Below are 20,860 nucleotides of genomic sequence, written 5' to 3' on the forward strand. Positions count from 1 at the left end.
TGAAGAGAAAAAAAACAGAAAATTGATAAAGTAAAATAATTATATAGGTAGATAAGATCAAATAATTGATTAATAAAATGAAGTAGGCTGAAAGTAGATCAGGGTTATCAAATTTCAGTAATATACAGCAGTATGCAGTGGATAATTGAATAACATGAGTTTATATATATATATATATATACAATTCGTTCTATAACATGGTTTAAAGGTTTATATTGGTGGAATGGGTGAGGGATGGTTGTCATGTGATCGTTCTAGGGCCGGACAGTTTCAGTCATTTGTTCCAAAATATGTTTTTTTAAAGTCAGGTTGAAGCTCGCTCGGCTCTCGATAGACCTGATAGAAACAGGAAGTGTATTCCATGCACGACAGGCACTGACTAAGAAGGATTTTGTGAAAATAGTAGTTCGATGATTGGGTATCCTTAAAGTACTTTCTCCGGTTCTAGTATGTGAAGCATCTATCCTCCTACCTTCAGAGACAAATTTGAAATCATCTTTAAAATAGTTCGGATTACCGTATTTCAAGATATCTCTAACAAGCTTGACTATTCGAAAAAGCCTCTGATCGGGAAGCTTCAATGTTGAACTAGCAATGTGGGCTGGGGTGATATGATCATGGCGTTGGAGAGAGTAGACGAAACGTAGACAATAATTTTGGCAACGCTGTAGTTTATCATTCAGAGTGACTTGCATATCATTAAGAACAGAATTACAATACATTAAATGTGGGAAGATGAGAGATTGAACCAATAATAATTTAATGTTTCTAGGGAGGATATCGTGCATTTTCTTCAATGCATGCATGGCTGAGAATACCTTTTTACAAGTTTTGTTCACTTGTTCTGACCAGTCAAGAGTATTATTCATAATAATGCCTAAATTTTTAACTGAGCTACAGTAAGGAATGTCATTACCGTCTACACTAATTTTGTGAATCGATTCAAGGTCAATATTGTTTATAAGACGAGAATATCCAATTATAATGGGTTGTGTTTTGATGGGATTAAGCTTAAGGCCATTTTTCTTTGTCCATTCCACTATCGAATTGATATCCTGATTCATTATTCCAACTGTTTCATTAATTTTTGTTATGGGACAGCTTAAATAGATTTGAAGGTCGTCTGCATAAGTATGGAACTGGAGAATTTGATAATGGAAGAAAGGTCATTAGCATACAAAGTGAAGAGGAGAGGGCCTAAATTGAACCTTGTGGTACTCCATGCATAACGTTTTTCCAAGTTGACTTTTTGTCACCGACAGATACACATTGTTTCCTACCTAATAGATAGGATTTAAACCAAACTAACGAGTTGTGACTGAAACCAAGAATAGCCAACTTATTCAGAAGGACTGTATGATCAACAGTATCGAATGCTTTAGAAAAATCAAATAGGGTGAGGATGGTGCATTTTCTTTGGTCCATAGCTAACCTTATATCATCAGTGACACGAAGCAGAGCTGTCTCAGTTGAATGGAATTTTCTAAAGCCTGATTGAAAGTTATGAAGCTTACTATTGTTGTCTAGAAATTTTACAACTTGAGCATGAATGAGTCTTTCTAGCACTTTGGACAATGCAGGTAAAATACTGATTGGTCTAAAATCCTCAACTTTATTGGGTGATGGAACTTTATTTAGAGGGCGAACCAGAGCAAACTTCCAGTTTTCAGGGAAAATGCCTTCTTCAAGTGACTTGTTGAAAATGTATGTAATGGTTGGTAAAACAGCAAATAACATCTTCTTGATAAATTTAATAGGAATTTTGTCTACACCCGTAGCATTACTATGAATACGTTGAATTGCTCTGAAAGTGTCTTCTTCTGAGATTGGATGGAAATGAAATTGATCAGTGATTGGTAAATCTAAGTTTGTAACCTGCTCTTCAAGATCATCTATATGATTAGCAATGACAACTTCGTCGCGTTGGTTAGAGTGTGAAACGAAATGGTCATTTATATTATTCAATGGTAAGTCAATTTGTGGATTCGATTTCTGTTTGCCAAGCCCGAATTCTTTTATTCCCTGCCAAAGTGATTTAGAGTCTTGTCTATTGTTTGTCATAAACGAATTCAAGTACCTAATCTTTGAGTTCCGTAATTCCTGTTTAACCCTATTTCTAAGGCTCCTATACTCTATCAAACTGTCCAAGTCAAATGTCTTTTTAAATTTTCTATGTGCTTTGTCTCTACGTCCCATCATCTTAAGTATGTCTTCAGTCATCCACGGTACTCGTCGTTTTCTATTAATCCTCCTTGTCACATAAGGTGCATGTTTGTCATACAAAGTCAAAGTCCAATTCTCGAAAGTCTTGACCATGTCATCAACTGAGGGTAATGCTTCAATTTGATGCCATGGAGTCTGAGCCACATCAGTCAGGAAGGCGGCTTCATCAAAGTTTTTGAAGTCTCTATAAGTGATAATTTTCTGTTCTGGCTTGGGTATCTTATGGGAAAGTACACAGTAGATCAAATCATGTCTAGAAATAGCTGGGACTGAGATTTGGCCTGCTTGAACAACCTCATTGGGATCACTAACAATGAGAAGGTCAATGAGTGTGTCTGATTCATTAGTATGATGAGTTGGATCGAGGGGTAAAATAGTCATGTTTAGGCATTGGAAAATTGTAGTCAGTTGAAAGTAGTCAAAGTTACGATTCGTCATGTTCAAGTCGGTGTTCATATCCCCCATAACTAGTATACGGTTATAACAAGGCATAAGAGAAAGCAAGGCATTTTCGAAATCTGTGAAATGACCTATTTTGGTGGGCGATAACAGATACCAACGAGTAATTTATCATTACTAGATAAGGATAATTCAAGTAGCATAAACTCTGGTCTGGAACAATACTCTTGTTTAGATGTGATTAAAACTTTTGTTTTGATACCATCTTTCACATAAATTGCTACACCCCCACAAGCTTTATTTAATCTATCATTCCGGAAAAGATTATATCCAGGCAATGCAACAAAATTTGATGAAATACTAGGCTTCAAAAATGATTCGGAAATTCCGATTATATTGAAGTCCTGAAAACGGAAGATTGCTCTGAGTTCATCAATGTGGCAACTGAGGGATTGTACGTTAAGGTGAGCAGCCTTGAAAAGTTTTTTGAAAGAGTGGAGCTTATTTGCTAGAAACATACCTGCGTCATTATTACTATTATTGAAATAATCATACCTACTTGAGGGCGAGCGAGCTGACGTGTCAGTGAGAGGCATCATGGAAGCAGCAGACCAATCGTGAACCGACCTCAGAACGACACATGACGGGGGAAATGGGGATGAAACTGATAAAACTTAACCTAAATGAAAAAGTCTCTTGATTCGAGTGCATTCAGTATGCCTTGACAGTTCGGCTCCCTTCACTATTTAAAGCACTAGTTCAAAAATTCACTAAACACAATAAGATGTAGATGTGTGGAGTTTCGGTGATGAATAATCCTAATGGTGAATAAGATGAAGATTGAGGAAGAACTGGTAGTGGGAGATCTGGTCCAAGTGGAGATAGAGCGAGTAGGTATCCAGTAGTGGAAGAATCGGGTCCAAGTGGAGGTAGAGCGAGAAGGAATCCAGTGGTGGAAGATCGAGTCCAAGTGGAGACAGAGAGAGATGGAATCCAGTGGTGGAAAATCGAGTCCAAGTGGAGATAGAGAGAGATGAAATCCAGTAGTGGAAGATCGTGTTCATGGTGGAGATAGAGCGAAATGGGATCCAGTAACAACTGAAAAAGAGAAGAGGAAGCCAGCAGAAAAACGAAAAATCTTCGAAGAAAGTTATCAATAGAGGAAAGATACATAATACAACTGATAATGAATAATATTCGCATAAAATTGAAGAGGAATTGTATGATTTAATGTGGGAAAGAATCGAATATTATATATGGATGAATATATGGATATTATAATAATTATGATATATGGATATTAGTAGAAGGTAATCAGATAGAAAGAGAAAAGGTAGAAAGATAAATAGATATAGAAAGAGAAATAAACATTTGAACATGCTGGATAGCAAGTGGAAAAATCACAGGGAAAATAATGATAATAATAGGGAAGAAAAGAAGAGAAAGAAGGAATGTGCACAAATTGCGAAGAACTTATGAAACTGAACTATAGAATAAGAAATAGAACATTGCATTGTGATCTCGAATTAATCAAGGAGAGAAGAAAAAGAAGAAAAGAAAAAGAAAGAGAAGAAGAAGAAGAAGAAGAAGAAAAGAAAAAGAAAGAGAAGAAGAAGAGAAGAAGAAGAAGAAGAAGAATCGCAAACAACATATTCAAGTAATCATTATAAATATAAGATCAAGAAGAGAAACGAGAAAGAAAAAATAAGAAGTAGAGGAGACGATGGGGAAAGTGCTTGATTATTTAGATGAGTTTTAAATAGTATATAGTCTATAATATAACTAATAGTTATATTGTTTTAATATAGTCTACTATACTAATACTATAGTACTTTTCAGTATAGCACTGAACGGTGAAGTGTGAAAAATATTATATAGTATTAGAAGTATAATTAACTATTGGGAGTTGCAATAACGATAAAAGTAGTAAATTGAGAACTGTAATTGTTTAGTGATGAATGTCTAAGATAACGTTAAATGAAACACAGCCCCTATATAAGCATATTAATTCTTCACACATTAGCTTCTATTGTTCAAGCTGTGGCAACAGTAGAAGATATCATTATATAGAAGAGATTACTATCTTTACCTATAGATTACATCCACATCTATAACGTATGTTAATCATCCAATTTATTTGAAATTCAGCATTTCAAAATTATTAATTATGGAAATAATTTTGGTAAGAGATGTAATAATTATAAGTAAGAATAGAGATGTAATAATTATTAGTAAGAATAGAGATAATGATTCTCTAAGTACTCTCTGGAGTATAGTAGTTGATGCATTGAACGTAGTTTTGGGAATTAATATCAAGATAAATTATTAATCAGTATTAACAAATGTGGATCTCCTTAGTTTGAAATAATTGCCTCATATATAATCATAAATAGCAGTGGAAAGATTCATTTATAGAACAGAAAGCCAGCTCATGAAAAATGCCAAGGTATATCTACTGTGAAATGTATTAATACGAATTTCCTATTATTGTAGTGAAGGGCACCTTAGTCATCGAATCCTGAAATGATTTAATTTACCTTTATTTTTTGAAGGTCGGTCATCCTCTCGACTGTGTGGACCCTCTTGGATCCTCCCTCCCCGATAGAGATCTTGATCCTCCCGTCCGATGACCAGACATTCCTATGCCCATGACGGTCGGCCGCAGCGTTGAGGATCTTGAGACGCTCCGCAGTCAGATCCTCGCGAATGGTGACGCCGGAACCCTTCAGCTTCCTCTTAGCGTCGAAGATCATCTTCCTGGTCCGGTAGCTGCAGAGTCGTACTATGATGGGTCGGTCCTTGGGTTTAGCTTGCCCTTGTTGAGGTGGTTGACGCCTTCCAACGCGATGCGAGCGGTTGACACTGGCCACATTGCAGTTTGGATGGCAAGACCAAGCTAACCAGGCTGGACCAGTGACTTAGTACTGGGCATAAAATTAATATGAATGCCTATAAACTTAATTTTATAGGATTGATTTATAGGATATGGCAAGACCAAGCTAACCAGGCTGGACCAGTGACTTAGTACTGGGCATGAAAATAATATTAATGCCTATAAACTTAATATTATAGGATTGACAGTCAGCTGATGACCGAAATAGCAGACCGCATCAGTTATAAAAGTCTGAAGTCCGCCATGCACAGAGCTAGAGCGTCGAAAAACGTGAGAGTGACACCGCCGACGCTGCTGGAGTTTGGTGAGGCGGTCAAGAAGTCGCCGAAATTCCGCAAAACTGTTAGGGGCAGTGACTTCTACCTGGCGACGGTCGAGAGTGCCGAGGGCGGAGTTTCCGTGATACTCGGATCACCCGAATTCGTGCTTCTACTGCCGGAAGTTGAGGAACTGCATTTGGATGGCACTTTCGAAGTACCTCCGATGGAGCCACCGGCACATCTGTTGACTATTATGTTGACGATCAAATCGCATGTGAGTATTCAGAGAACTATTCAAATTAAAAGTTATGTTGACAGTATTTACGCCCACCTTTTAACATTAAACATAAGGGCGAGACCATTTATATAGTAAGTTATTATTCGAATCGAAAGTTATATCTATCGTGAGTGATGCCCGTCCAAGAATTCTCAAGACCCGATTTCTAGGTGACTTAATCAATCTGATAGCCCATTAGACCCATAGATTTAATAGTCAATTAGATTCAAAAATCGTCCTAGAACTGGGCAAAAATCTTAAATTAAAGTTTAATAGTCAATTAGATTCAAAAATGATCCTAGAAACTGGGCAGAAATCTTAAAATAAAGTTTAATAGTCAATTAGATTCAAAAATGATCCTAGAGACTGAGCAAAAATCTCAAAATAAAGTCAAGAGTAGCAAATTAGAATCAGAGAGAACAGAACAAAATTGTATTTACTCTTGTGTTGACGCTGAAACTCTTTGGCCCGCACAAAGGCTTATTAAATTTAAGGGTGTGATTACATTGAATGCGTATATGTGCAAGTGAAAATTACCAAAACTGGCAGTCCCAGAGAAACAAGAGCATATTTAAATATTCTATTATTTGTCGTAAAACTCCCAAGTGAAGAACGCTAAGCAAAACTGCTTCATTTTTGTGAAGGGTTTGATCACATTGAATGCGTATATGTGCAAGTTCACGTTGAATCATTCTTGAGCCGAAAAAATTTTGGAAAGTGCCATTGAAACACGTTGTGACTTGCATGTACCTGCTCACATTGAACGCAAACTTCAAATGCACGCTTTCAGTGTGACTGTTCCTATTGCTCTCTCCAGGTTTTTTCATCATCAAAACAACATCAATATCAAATGTCATTCTAAATTCTTAAATTTATATTCAAGTTTTCAACTAAATTCTCATTCTATACAGTACTCTCCGGTTTCAATGTTAATGTCGCATCTGCTTTTCTATGCGCCGGTTGCACAAAAGCCTGTTAAATTTTAATCGTGATTAAATGCCACAAGAACCAATCAGAGAAGACTTCTTCACGGAAAAGTCTTATCTGACGAACAAATCGTCAGATTGAACCAATCGTGGCATTTAATCAGGATGAAAATTCAATTATTTCTAATTTATTTATCAATTTAAGCCATCTAAATTCAAAATTTATAGATTTAATGTTTATTTTGGACCAAAATTTTATAAAAATTGTACACGTGAAATTCTAACCTTATCTTGGACTTTGTCACCTATAAATTTGGAAGAAAAATAGCACAAGGACTACCTTATTATTTTATCGACCAATGTTATTACATTAGTGTCATTTGCATTGTAAATAAATAAACAGGCATTTGTGCTATCAGGCCTGTAAGGGATTACTTTTTCATTTTTTTTTCAAATTCAAATTGTATTTACTCAAACTCACAATATTTACATTCAGAATCAATAAGAAAAACAGTTTTATCAATATGTATTCGAAAAGTCACATGCTCTGTAAAATATTATATTCCCTGTTTTTCAATTTTCAGGCTTTTCCGGTTTTTTTCATACTCATGGAGAAAAACAATGAGGCAGCCTATAACGATGTCTTTGAATTTATAAAAGAGAAAGTGCCATCACTGAATCCATCAGTGTTCATCACTAACTTCGATAGAGCTATTCAAGACTGCCTATCAAATCAGTTTCCTGGCAAAGAAATTGTAGGCAGTTGGTTCCACGCTGCAATGGTAAGTTTCAACAAACATGTTGCATCTCAAATACATCTCAAAATTAACTGTTCAGTACACCTTTAGTTGAATTGTAATTATCTACAAACATAGAGAAAATAGCATAAGAAGATAACCCATGGTACAGGGCGATTATGTTCCAAATTTGTATGTTGGAACGTACATTGGATATATATATATATATATATATATATATATATATATATATATATATATATATATATATATATATATGATATATACGTACATTGGATGCACGTATGTGCAAGTACACGAGAGACCATGCATAACCTCGCTTGCAGATGTGAAACAAAATCTGAAAAAAACCATAGAAAACACGTTGTGAATATAGCTTGTACCTGTTCACACTGAACGTCACCAGCAAGAAGTTCACGAGTTCAGTGTGAGTGTTTCTATGGCTATTTCCAAATTTTGTTTCTCATTCATGGTCATGCAAGGTCTTTCGTGCACTTACACTCACATGCTTCCAATGTGATAATACCCAGTTCAGTATACCTCTAGTCACTTATACAAATTTCAGATTGTATAGTAACCATGCAGTCTGTTATTAGATTGACAATACGATTGTAATGTATCAAAGTAAGAGAGAAACAAATTAAAGAGAGAAACAGTTTTGGGTTTATCCTGTTTGATTCTCTCTCAATCATAAATTTGATATTGTGATTGTGAAATAAACTAGTAGTTCTGTGAACAGTAGACCTCGCGCAGTTAAAAAACTACAGCCTCCATCAAAGTGAATTATGTCCTGTCCTGACGTGTCGGCGAGATATCGCTGTTTGTGATATGCTGTAATGGCTGTTTGAAATGTTGTATTGACAATAATTATTAATATTATTTATAATTATTATCATTAGAATGCTAATAATTAGTTGTAAACAACTATGCTACTACACTATCATCAAAAGCTTATCGAGTTGAAAGCAGAGAAAAGCCGGGAAAAAATACTATGCTACTTCAAATTAAACACAACAGCTGTTTTATATCACAAAAACTTAACATATATCGTCAGAATAATTCAAAATAGCCTAAAGAATGTCATATGAATAAGCATGTCACAGCCAGCAATCCAACCACGTGTATTAAATACTACAGACATGAAATAAACAATATTTATCTATCAGTGAGGAACTCTTCCACACTATAATACGCTTTCTCCGCAAGAAAAGTATACAGATCTTTTTTAAAAGTTGCAGATGACATGGACAGAGATCTAGGTAGCTTATTTAATAGTCTCAGACCATAGGTTCGAGGGTCTTTGTCGGAAAACTTCAATCTATACTGAATAATACATGGATTGCCACTACATCGTTTATTATAGCCATGCATATCAGAATTAGTTTTGAATGAGTCTAAGTTATTAGCAATAAAACGAACAACTCTGTAGATGTTAATACATGGTAAAATTAGAATTTTTAAATCTATGAAGGAATCTCTACAGGGGTGGTTGTAATCAAGCTTAGCCAAATACCGTACTGCACGCTTCTGTAAAATGAAAATTTTTTGAGTGTTTCCAATAGATGTACCTCCCCAAAGCTCAATACAATAGACAAGATGAGTGTAAATCAGAGAAAAGTATACAGATTTTGCTACGTTTAATGGTACATACTTTACAATATATCTTAAGACAAAGAGTCCCTTACTAATTTTGTCTATGCACTATCCATTAAGAACTGCAAGCAATAATAATCCGTTTTGAACTATTTTCGAATATTAGACTGTAGTGTCGTTGAAAATAGTTCAAAACTAATAAATATAACTTAGGATTCACGTTCAATTATATTTAGCTCCATAATACATGGGAAAATACAAAATGTACAAATAATTTATGTTAAAATTTCTCAAAACCACAGTTTTTTTCCAATCTCTCAGTAAAAGTTTTGTAATGGAATATTCGCTCCAATTCATTGATCAACCTGCCTTTGGAATTAATTTGAAACCAAACAGGAGACAAATTGATAATTATATTTTAATAACCTAATCATTTTTTTTAATTCAGGATATGAGAAAAACAGCTGGTAGATTTGGACTCGGGAATTTGTTGAAAGATAGTCCATTCGCAAAAACCGTTTTGAAGATGGGAATGGCCTTGCCCCTCCTTCCAAGCAGGAAAATTGCTAATGGCTTCAATGTTATAACGAGATTTGCGGTTGAAAATGGAGTCTATGACAGAATGGAGAGATTCCTACAGTATCTAGAATGTGCTTGGATTAAAGGTAAGATACAATCCACATAGTTTCAATCAATAGCACTAAATCAGAACAGAAATGTTTGCACAAAGAACCATAGATTTCATTTTTCTCAATATTTTTAGTGACTTTATATTTTAGATAACTAATACAAAATATTTTTGTAATTATTTTACTAAATAGTGACCAATATTTTTAGATAACTTTTGGATTTCAATCGTGATTAAATGCCACAAGATTAATCAGAGAAGATTTATTTTCGGTAAAGCCTTCTCCGATTGGTTCTCGTGGAATTTAGTTACGGTTAAAATTCAACCAGGTTTTGTGCAACCGGGCTTAAGTATTTTAATATCGGGGCACCGAACTTCGCTCGTTATTTTTATTTATTGATAAACAGAACACAATTCTCTAAAATGATCCTGTTTATATACGTCATCTTATGAATTTCGGGGATGCGATATTTAGATTTTTCACATACTCACTCGCTCATTCACTTTTTTACTATCCACACCTGTTTTAGCCAAGGATGAATTATCCTTTTAATGTCGTTCAGCGAGTTTTCCCAAGGATGAGACCTAGTGCAATCGAATCTTTATATCATAAACCTACTAAAAGTTCCAAATTTCGTGAAAATCGATAGAGCCGTTTTCGAGATCCGTTAAACATAAATAACAGATATATGAATACAGAAATTGCTCGCTTAATATAATAGGATAAGTATTAGGCCCGGTTGCACAAAACCTGCTTGAATTTTAACCATGATTAATTTCACGAGAACCAATCAGAGAAGGCTTTTTTGAAAAGACGGCTTCTCTATTGGATCTCGTGGAATTAATCACAATTAAAATTTAACCGACGTACGTCGGTATAAACGCAACCAGCACTTAGTATTTGAAAATTTTATGGCACATTTATTTCAAATGCCAGATACGGGTTTTACCCTACATTTGCTATATTATATCCAATAATTTTTGTTTTAACAGCTGTTGGACCTGAAAAATTATCTGTATACAGACAGAAAGAAAGGACAATCATCATGGATCATCAGGAGTCTTTTCACCATTCTTTAAGGGACCTGATGACGAAGGGGTTCAAACCCAATATTTGGAGTTTTACTGGTTCGTACCTACATACTATTCCTCTACCTGCAAAATGCATGCTATTTAAACTCTGTATAATCACCTACCATCTATTCATCCAGCAGAGTGGTCCCAGTTTTAGGGTACGAACAGAACGGTTGATATGTAGATTTCGGGTAAAAGAAAGGAGACGGGGCCGCACTACCTGTGCACTGGGCTATTGCTCCAAAAAGGTGCATCCTCTAACTCTCGACTAGCATACTTCATTGTCCTCTGATTCCGATTCATTACTCTCATCAGTGGCCCCGTGTGCTTTCTTGAAGGCAATTCTGGCTGGTAGCTGGTACAGTAACTATATTACCCACAGTAAGGCCATTGGAATTTTTTTTCCCGCCGCCGCCATGAAGATTCCAAATATTTGAAATTTACAATGGAGCTTATAAGTCTGACGAAAATAATTATTTTAAACACATTATTGGATATAAACTGTGGAAAAGCCAATTGTTCTAGCCATAGTTCTACTTGATGATTTTAATGAACATGTAAGCAATTGAAAAATAAAACACATTACCATTATTATTCATATTCAGTAATATTTCAAATCTTAAGCTCGTGGTAATGCAACTCTAAATCCATATTATATCAATAACTATTGACCAATTATTGAACATGTTATGGATAGGGTACTCAGTACTGAAGAGAATCAATAATAGAAGTCAAGACGTACTACTTAATCAGCACTTAATCGCGGTTAAAAATTTCATAAAATGTTATATTTAATTGAGCCGCAAAAGTATTTTGAAATTGGATTATTTGAAGTTCGATCCAATAAATTGGATGAGGAAATACAATAAAATTGAAATTTATCTTTCTGCTTATTTATCTAGATCACTGGTTCCCAATAATTTGTCCGCGAAAGCTCTAGAAGTGGTCTGCGATGAGTCCGAAGGAAGGAAAATTAATGTTTCAAGCTTTATTAGTGTTTTTAAAATTTTCTTTATTGCCTATATTAAAGTATAATCAATTTCCCTTCGAAAATGTTATATCAAACTCATCGTGAGTTCAAAATATGTTTACAATCGGTAAAAGAAGTGATAAGTTCCAAATTTCTAATGCTATAGGATAGGACTTAAAAGTTTGTTTGGAATCTTAATGGCGGATTTGTACCATGTGACCGAGCTAACCAATCAGAAGCGCCATACTGTGGGTAATATAGTTACTGTAGTAGCTGGTAGCACCAACTTATCTATTGCTTCTTACATCTGCTACTTGTATTTTCTGCAATTATTGAATGTAAATCAGTGATCAAGTACTTGTAATTATTTTATTATTCCCATTGGTTTATTTGATTAAACCCAACTTGCTCACAAGATTTATACAGACTAACTTGTGTTACATACAATTCGATACTTATTGAACATACGATTTTTTGGCGTCCTTTCAAATTCTATTAGATTGAACACAACTTGGCAAACATATGATGTATAATCATGTGTTGTCGAGCCCCTTTCAATCTCGTAGAGTTTATAAGGACGGTCAACAAATGTACGTCCAAAAATCGATGTGGGCTTTACACAACACGTACGTTTGACTTAATTTGTACTTGTCATCGATAGTAATGTGTGTGTTTATCCAATCACTATATGCTACCACTGGTTTACAGCTGAAAGTGCCTTCAAATAACCACACTGGTCCACCAATATATTGCTCGGAGTGGAAACCTTAATAATAGACCACGAAAATGTGAAAATTCCATAACAATAGGTGACCACTGAAGGGTCTCTAGAAACTTCTACCTGTCCATCCATTGTTTTCGTCGGCCCCGCCTCATTTCTCTAACCCATATATTCTACTAGCCGTCAGGCTAGCTTCGCTCGCCATATCCGTCTAGCCAGACCCCCGACTGGATCGTCCGAGAATGAGATCAACAGGCTCGCTTCGCTCGCCTGAATTTTTCGTTTGAGCATTTTTATCATATGTTAGAACGATCCAGTCGGGGGTCCAGACTAAACGTCTGGCTAAACAGATATGGCGAGCGAAGCGAGCCTGACGGCTAGTAATATAATATTCCCAGGAATAGCTCTGATTGAAGTACGATAGCAGTGCCCAATCAATTTTTCCGCGATAAATGCATTTCAATCTTCAACTTGGTGCCAACCTAACAAAGTCAACTCAACTTAATGCCAACCTGACAAAATTATTAATTTAGTTACCAGTTAACAACTGTTTCGAAGAGGTACTCTCTCAAGATTATAGTTCTATATTAACATATGGTATGGACATTTTTCAATTATAATTAAGAGAATAAGAAGAATATACATTCTAAAAGACGAACTTTAAATCCTTAAAAACCACCCTTAGAGTTAAAATATTGCCAAAAGATTTCTTAGTGCGCCTCTAAAGGGCCAACTGAACAAACCTACCAAATTTGAACGTTTTTGGTCCGGTAGATTTTTAGTTCTGCGAGTGAGTAAGTCAGTCAGTCAGTCAGTCAGTGAGTGAGTGCCATTTCGCTTTTATATATAGATTGCATTTCAATACTTTCAGTTACCCTTAGAGCGGAGCTCAGTGCCCCGATATTATCGAATGCAGCTATAGTGAGGTCCACGCTATAATGGCAGTGTGTGATTTGCAATGGTGTTGCTATCTTTTTCTATCATTCAACAAAGCAGATGGCTCTATCTCTTTCACGCTTCGCGATGTTGCTACATCGTTTATCAACAATGTAGAAATTCAACTAATTGAAAAAATATTTAATTTCAATCATGAAAATTTATTATTACATCTTTAAAAAATATATTTTCTTGACAAATAAAATATTATTAACAATTTTCAACAATAATGAACAAAATTCATCAGATATATGCAGTATCAGCTGTTTGGGTGGCAAGGCTGAGATCTGGCAACCCTTTTCTCCTATCTTCCTACACTGCCATTATAACGTGGACCTCATTATACAACAGTTTTTACTTTCCTTTCACTATTACCAAAGGTAAGGAAAGTATTGCTTTCCAAAAAAAATTAAGGTACCCTAATTTCAAGTTTTCTATACGTTTCAAGGTCCCCTGAGACCAAAAACATGATTTTTTGGGTGTTGGTCTGTGTGTGTGTGTGTGTGTGTGTGTGTGTGTGTGTGTGTGTGTGTGTGTGTGTGTATGTCTGTGAACACGATAACTCCATTCCTAATCAACCGATTGACTTGAAATTTTAAACCTAAGGTCCTTATACCATGAGGATCCGACAATAAGAAATTCAATAAAATTGAATTCAAAATGGCGGATAATTACTAAAAAAAACATGTTGTTCACGGTTTTCTCGAAAACGGCTCTAACGATTTTCTTCAAATTTATACCATGGATAGCTATTTACAAGCCCTATCAACTGACATGAGTCTCATTTCTGGGAAAATTTCAGGAGCTCCGTAATATTCTTGAGAAAAATGGCGGATAATTACTAAAAAACCATGTTTTTACGATTTTCTCAAAAATAACTTGACCGATTTTTTCAAATTCATTCCCTGTATAGTTATTTATCAGCTCTATCAACTGGCATGAGTCTCCTTACTGGGAAACTAATGGGGGGTCCACCCCATCCTTGATAAATGGACTTAGTAACCTCCTTCTCGTGCATGAGGTAGGTAGGTAGCGCAGTTCATAAAAAGAACACATAGTCGAGATATTTCATCTGTAGAACAGCTGATTTGACGACTTTAAAAAAATGAGGACTTAAAAAATCATCGAGTTTCACAATTTACACAAAGGAAAAAGTACTCTGAAAACAATTATACATACACATTATACAGAAGTCTGATCTTAGTTTCAAGTATGAGCAAGGAAAGTTGTGTGAGTGCACCACACCAGATTTTTATAAATTCAATACATCATAAGTCGTTTATTCTTGCAGAATCTATACGAATGACTGAGAACTTAAACTTCGAGAAATACCAATCCATGTTGCATGACCCACCCAGTGGCCGGCCCAAGTCGCAGAGAAACCTCATGCAGGACAAAAGAGTGAAATGTGTCATGGATCAGCTCGATGACGGAGAAGCAACAGTCCTTGAGTTTCTCCAAAAAACCTCTAACTGCATCGATGACATCATTAACGTGGAAAACATCTCAATAAAAGAAGAAGTAGAAGAAGAAACACGAGAAGAAGGGGTCACTGAAGTAACTAAGACAGGTATTGTATTGACACTTTTTTCTCATAAATTTCTAGGCTATTAAAAAGCAAGACAATCTTCTCGTCGGACAATATTTGCAGTCGATTGAGCAGAAGTCCTCAGTTCTATTTATATAGCTTTCATTATTAAACAGTAACAAAGTACCCTATTCTTGATTTTTCGCTCACTTGAAAATTCTCTTGATTGAGGCGAATTTTTTTGGTTTTCCAAAGGGTTTATGTTGTAAATAAATAAATAAACCCTGTATCTTTATTAATCTACTATGATTTATTATTCTTGCATCACCCTCAGCAATAAAAATAACTACTATACCACTTTAATTATAATATCGGGGCACCGAGCTTCACTCTAGAGTACAAAAGCATAAAAAATTATTACGAAAAAAGAAATTATAATATATTTTATAGTTAATACAGAAATGTTCTATCCAATCACAGTGGATTGAGATTAATTCCCAGAGGAAAGCAAACATTTCTCTCACAAAGGCCCTGTTGCAAAAAGCAGGTTAAATTTCAATCCTGATTAATTACATGTAAACCAAATCAGAAACCCATTTCAAAAAGATGGCTTCTATGATTGGTTCTACTGGAATTAATCAGGATTAAAATGTAACCGGATTTTATGCAACCGGCACTATAGGTACCTGATCGAATGATTACAAAAGTTCAACAGCTGAGTCATAATTTTGTCTCAGTCCCACACACATGCACTCGCTTACTCACTTCCATCATCAACAGACGACGAAATTATCAGCTGTTTTTTCTAAGGATGGATAATCCTCTTAATGTCCTTCAGCGAGTTTTCCCAGGGATGAGACCTAGTGCAATCAAATATCTATATTATAAACCTACTATGTTCTGAATTTCGTGAGAATCGTTAGAGCCGTTTACAAGATCCGGTGAGATACAAACATATAAACATCAAAACACCTAAACATATTTAAAACATATAAACAGAAATTGCTTGTTTAATAGTGTAGGATTTATTGATAAACAGAACACAATTCTCCAAAATGATCGTGTTTATATTTTACAGCTGGCTATACGTCAGCTTATGAATGCGATATTTTGATTTTCCACAGAATCACTCGCTCACTTTTTACTATCCACAGACGATGAATGTCTCAGCTGTTTCAGCCAAGGACGAATTATCCTTTTAATGTCGTTCAGCGAGTTTTCCCAAGGATGAGACCTAGTGCAATAGAATTTTTATATCATAAACCTACTATGTTCCAAATTTCGTGAAAAAATCACGAAAGTGATCTAGTGGTCTAGTGGATAGAGTGCCTGCATAGCAGCATAGAGATCCCGGGTTCAAACCCTCTCAATACCAAAAGTTTTTTAACCAGATCACTCCCGTGTTATCGGATGGGCACGTTAAACTGTCGGTCCCGGCTGAAGTATGACAGTCGTAAGGCCCATTGACGGCTTAAATTATATATTCAGGCGGTGGGACCTTACCGCAAGGGACTCCCCACCAACAAAAGCCATACGAATTTACTTTTTTCGTGAAAATCGTTAGAGCCGTTGAAAATAAATAACCAGATATCAAAATAGCCAGATAACCAGATATAAAAAATAATATAAACAGACATACAGAAATTGCTCGCTTAATATAATAGGATAAATGAAAATAGAAATCCAAGTACCCTATTCAAAATTACTTAGTCACAACAAGTTTCGGCTATATAATGCCATTCATAATACCATAAAATATCCATTTTCCAATCACTTGATAATGGCATCATATAGCCAAAACATGTTGTGACCAGATAATTTTGAGAAGGGTACTTAGATTTCTAGTTTTATTAATTTATATTCAGGAGCAGCCCTAAAGAAAAAATATACTTTAATTATTATTGTAGTATCATATCTACTCAAACTCGATCATTGAATTGAAATAAACAGAGTGAACATGAATTCAAGAGAAAACCATTTAAAAGGGCAATCACAAAAAAGGAAGGTATATATAAAAATAAAAGTCAATTGACAACACAAACCCATATCGCTGATTATAATGTACGCTATAGAAATAGAGTTCAATTACATAGACCTAGGCTTGAGCATAACAGAAGATTTTTTAGATATGTAGGTGGTAAGCTTTACAATGCCTTGCAACCTGACTTACAGGAGTGTCAATATAGCCAAATAGTAAAGGCCAGATTAAAAAAATTCATTGTTGCAATTGATGATACGCAGTTGTTTTTATGTAGGTTTTCATGCTCGAAAGTTAAAAGGAAGTTAAAGGCATGCTCGAAGATATTTTGTTTTTCATGTTTGATTTAGTTTTTGTATGGTTGGGAATTTGAATTATTTATGTAATTATATTGTCATAGCACTTATATTTTGCATGGCTTCATCTGTTGACTGAAGATAATTATCATTTGGAATGTGCTGCCCGCACAGAGAACGGTTTAAATTGCAATATGATTATTTTACTTTCAATTTTTTTTTCTCTTGATTCTTTTTTGAAATTTTGTAGTTTCTTAAGATTTTGTATACTATTAATGTAAGACTCTATATATTCCTTCTTTCATTTTTTTCTATCTTTTGTTTGATCATTTTCTATTGTGATTAAATATACGAAGAAAAGGCCCCACACAGGATTACCTTTGGGGCTTCATTTAGACTATGATGATGAACATGTATTGTGCATGCGTGGGTGTTTGCTACACCAGTTATGTTATTTTATTTCAATGTGTTTGTACAATGTTTGTTTTTGGTCGAATAAATTATTATTATTTTATTTATTATTTATTATATTATATTATTCTCATAAAATGTAAGTTTGTGATTTACAGATGAAAATGACGTAGAAGTTGGAGGTGAAGGTGAACATTTTCTGGCGTCAGAAAACACACTGATGAACGATGGAGTTGCTGAAATAGAAGGTAAAAATAATGTGGTAGTTGGATTATAAGTCAGTTTAATACGATTTAATGATTACCGTTGATGTTTTTTCGTATTTCAGTAGTTTTGTGCCTGTTTAATGTATTCCATGTATTCGAACCCGTTCAAAGAATTTCATCCGCTCACTTGAAAAGGAACAACTGTGATTAGCAACGGACAGTTGGTGATGTTGCTGTGATAATTACTTGAGTCCGGGCCACACCAATCATACAGCGTTTTGATCCTATTAATAATGTAGAATTAATAATTAATCAACAAAATATTTCATCTCAATTATGAAATTATTGAAAAATATAATTCCTTGCTTAATAAAATATAATTGATTATTTTAAACGAGAATGAAGACTCAATATTACATCAATAAACCTGTATCAGCTACCGACTATAGAAGGCATTTACAAGACAGAGGATTTGCAACGTTGTTATCCTATCTTTCTCCACTGCTATTATAACGTAGACCTCACTATAGCTGTTTTGTCTAATAACAGACAAGGACTGGAAATCATTTATCAATACGATCAAATACATTACAATATGGAGAGAAAATTGGCGTGAGCCCTTAACTACTCTTTCTAAATTTAGCTCATTAAAATTATTGTCCAAAAAGCGTATTAAATTTCAAAAATGATCAAATTTAATGTCACGAGAACCAATCACAGAAGGATTTTTCGAAAAGATGGCTTCTCTGATTGGTTCTTCTGGCATTCTATCTCGATTTAAATTCAAATTCAATTTATTTCCAGAAAGTACATTTTACAATATATTCCCTGAAAATTACTCCCTCTAATATGAAACAAGTCCGTGTTTAGAGGAGTCATTACAACAATAGACACAATACAAGAAACAAAAAGTTGACTTTCTACTGCTGTAAATAAATAAATAAATAAGTCTTTTTCTTAAATAAATAAAACTTTTTCATTGTAGTTTACAAGCATAAGCTATTCAAACATATTTACATACAACAATACTAACACATAAAACAATTGAAAGAAATATAATCTCAAATTCTTGGCCAATAATAATAGAAATATATTCAATAAACAAAAACTGATTGCTTTCTTTCTTTTGTCATAGTTCTGGAAACATTACCGATGTACTCAAATGCACTCATTTACATATTTTTAAAACAATAATTTCTACAATAAATAAATAAGCTTTATTTGTCATAAGGGCCACGCCCCATACAAAGAGTTGCACACTAACAATACATAAATTACAATTATTACAACATCAACACAATCTAATTCCTACAATATATAATTATTAACATGAATAGAAGAATAATAATCATTTCTCATAACATATGAGTCTATGGTACTTATTCAGGATCAATACTAAACTGCATTCAAAAGCAATGAAAATTCTGAGTTAATATCAGTAGAAAAAAGGATTTTTTAAGCTCTAACTTGAAGCATTTCTGATTGATTTTTTGTCCTTATTCTGGCGGCAATTTATTGAATAATCTTGGGGCCAGATAATAGAAATGTCGCTGCCCTGTGGTCGTTTCCCTTCTTGTCTCCTCTACCATTCCTGACACCATCCTTCTATAGTGAGGTCCACGTTATAATGACAGTATTTGATCAACTTTGGTTTTGCTATCCTTGTCTATTATTTGACAAAGCCGGTGGTACTATCTCTTTCTAGGTCCTCATCGATGCCAATTATGATTTTGACAGAAATATAATTAATTAATGCAGAGAATCGGCATCGCTATTCTTCTATCTTTATCCACTGCCATTATAACGTGGACCTTACTATAGTTTGATGTGCATGAGGTAATTGAACAGGCATTTGTTCAACCGGGCCTAAATAGCTTATATAGGACTAAATTCTATAATACGCCTATATTTATTTTCTAACTAGCCGTCAGGCTCGCCGCGCTCGCCATATCCGTCTAGCCAGGGGGCTCCGCCCCCTGGACCTCCAATAATGAGATAAGTAGGCTCGCTTCGCTCGCCTGCATTTTTCATTTGAGAATTTTTATCATATGTTAGGACAATCCAGTCGGGGGTCCAGACTAAACGTCTGGCTAAACGGATATGGCGAGCGAAGCGATCCTGACGGCTACTAATATAATATTCCAAGGATCGAAGTAGCAGTGCCCAATCAATTTTTCCGCGATAAATGCATTTAAATCTTCAACTTGGTGCCAACCTAACAAAGTCAACTCAACTTAATGCCAACCTGACAAAATTATTAATTCATTTGCCAGTTAACAACTGTTTCGAAGAGGTACTCTATCTAGATTATAGTTCTATAGTAACATATGATATGGAAATTTCAATTATAATTAAGAGATTGGGAGAAGAAGAATATACATGCTAAAAGACGAACTTTAAACCCTTAAAAACAACCCTTGGAGTTAAAATATTGCCAAAAGATTTCTTAGTGCGCCTCTAAAGGGCCAACTGAACATACCTACCAAATTTGAACGTTTTTGGTCCGGTAGATTTTTAGTTCTGCGAGTGAGTGAGTGAGTCAGTGAGTGAGTGCCATTTCGCTTTTATATATATAGATAATGATCAAATGCCACGGGAACCAATCTAAAAAGGCTTTTTCAAAAAATATGGCTTCTCTAATTGGTTCTTCTATCTCAATTGAAAATGAGCAGGCTTTTGTGCAACCGGACCTAAATAACGTATATAGGATTAAATTTTAAAATTATAATTTCAAGGTTGTAGAATCTTGGAGACTTTCAAAATCTTGTGAAAGACAACTTCAA

General features: G+C 34.8%; 1 protein-coding gene across 1 annotated transcript in view; it reads left to right on the forward strand.

Annotated features, from left to right (window-relative positions):
• Positions 1-20,860, forward strand: part of LOC111045813 — a 43,847-nt gene that overhangs the window by 19,997 nt on the left and 2,990 nt on the right. The window contains exons 7-11 of the mRNA XM_039436579.1: positions 7,563-7,760; positions 9,778-9,994; positions 10,951-11,085; positions 14,950-15,228; positions 18,030-18,119. Coding sequence (XP_039292513.1) covers positions 7,563-7,760; positions 9,778-9,994; positions 10,951-11,085; positions 14,950-15,228; positions 18,030-18,119 — 919 coding nt within the window. The remainder of the gene's footprint in view (positions 1-7,562; positions 7,761-9,777; positions 9,995-10,950; positions 11,086-14,949; positions 15,229-18,029; positions 18,120-20,860) is intronic.

The sequence above is a fragment of the Nilaparvata lugens genome, chromosome 10, assembly GCF_014356525.2.
Source record: "Nilaparvata lugens isolate BPH chromosome 10, ASM1435652v1, whole genome shotgun sequence".
NCBI classification, from domain to species: domain Eukaryota; kingdom Metazoa; phylum Arthropoda; class Insecta; order Hemiptera; family Delphacidae; genus Nilaparvata; species Nilaparvata lugens.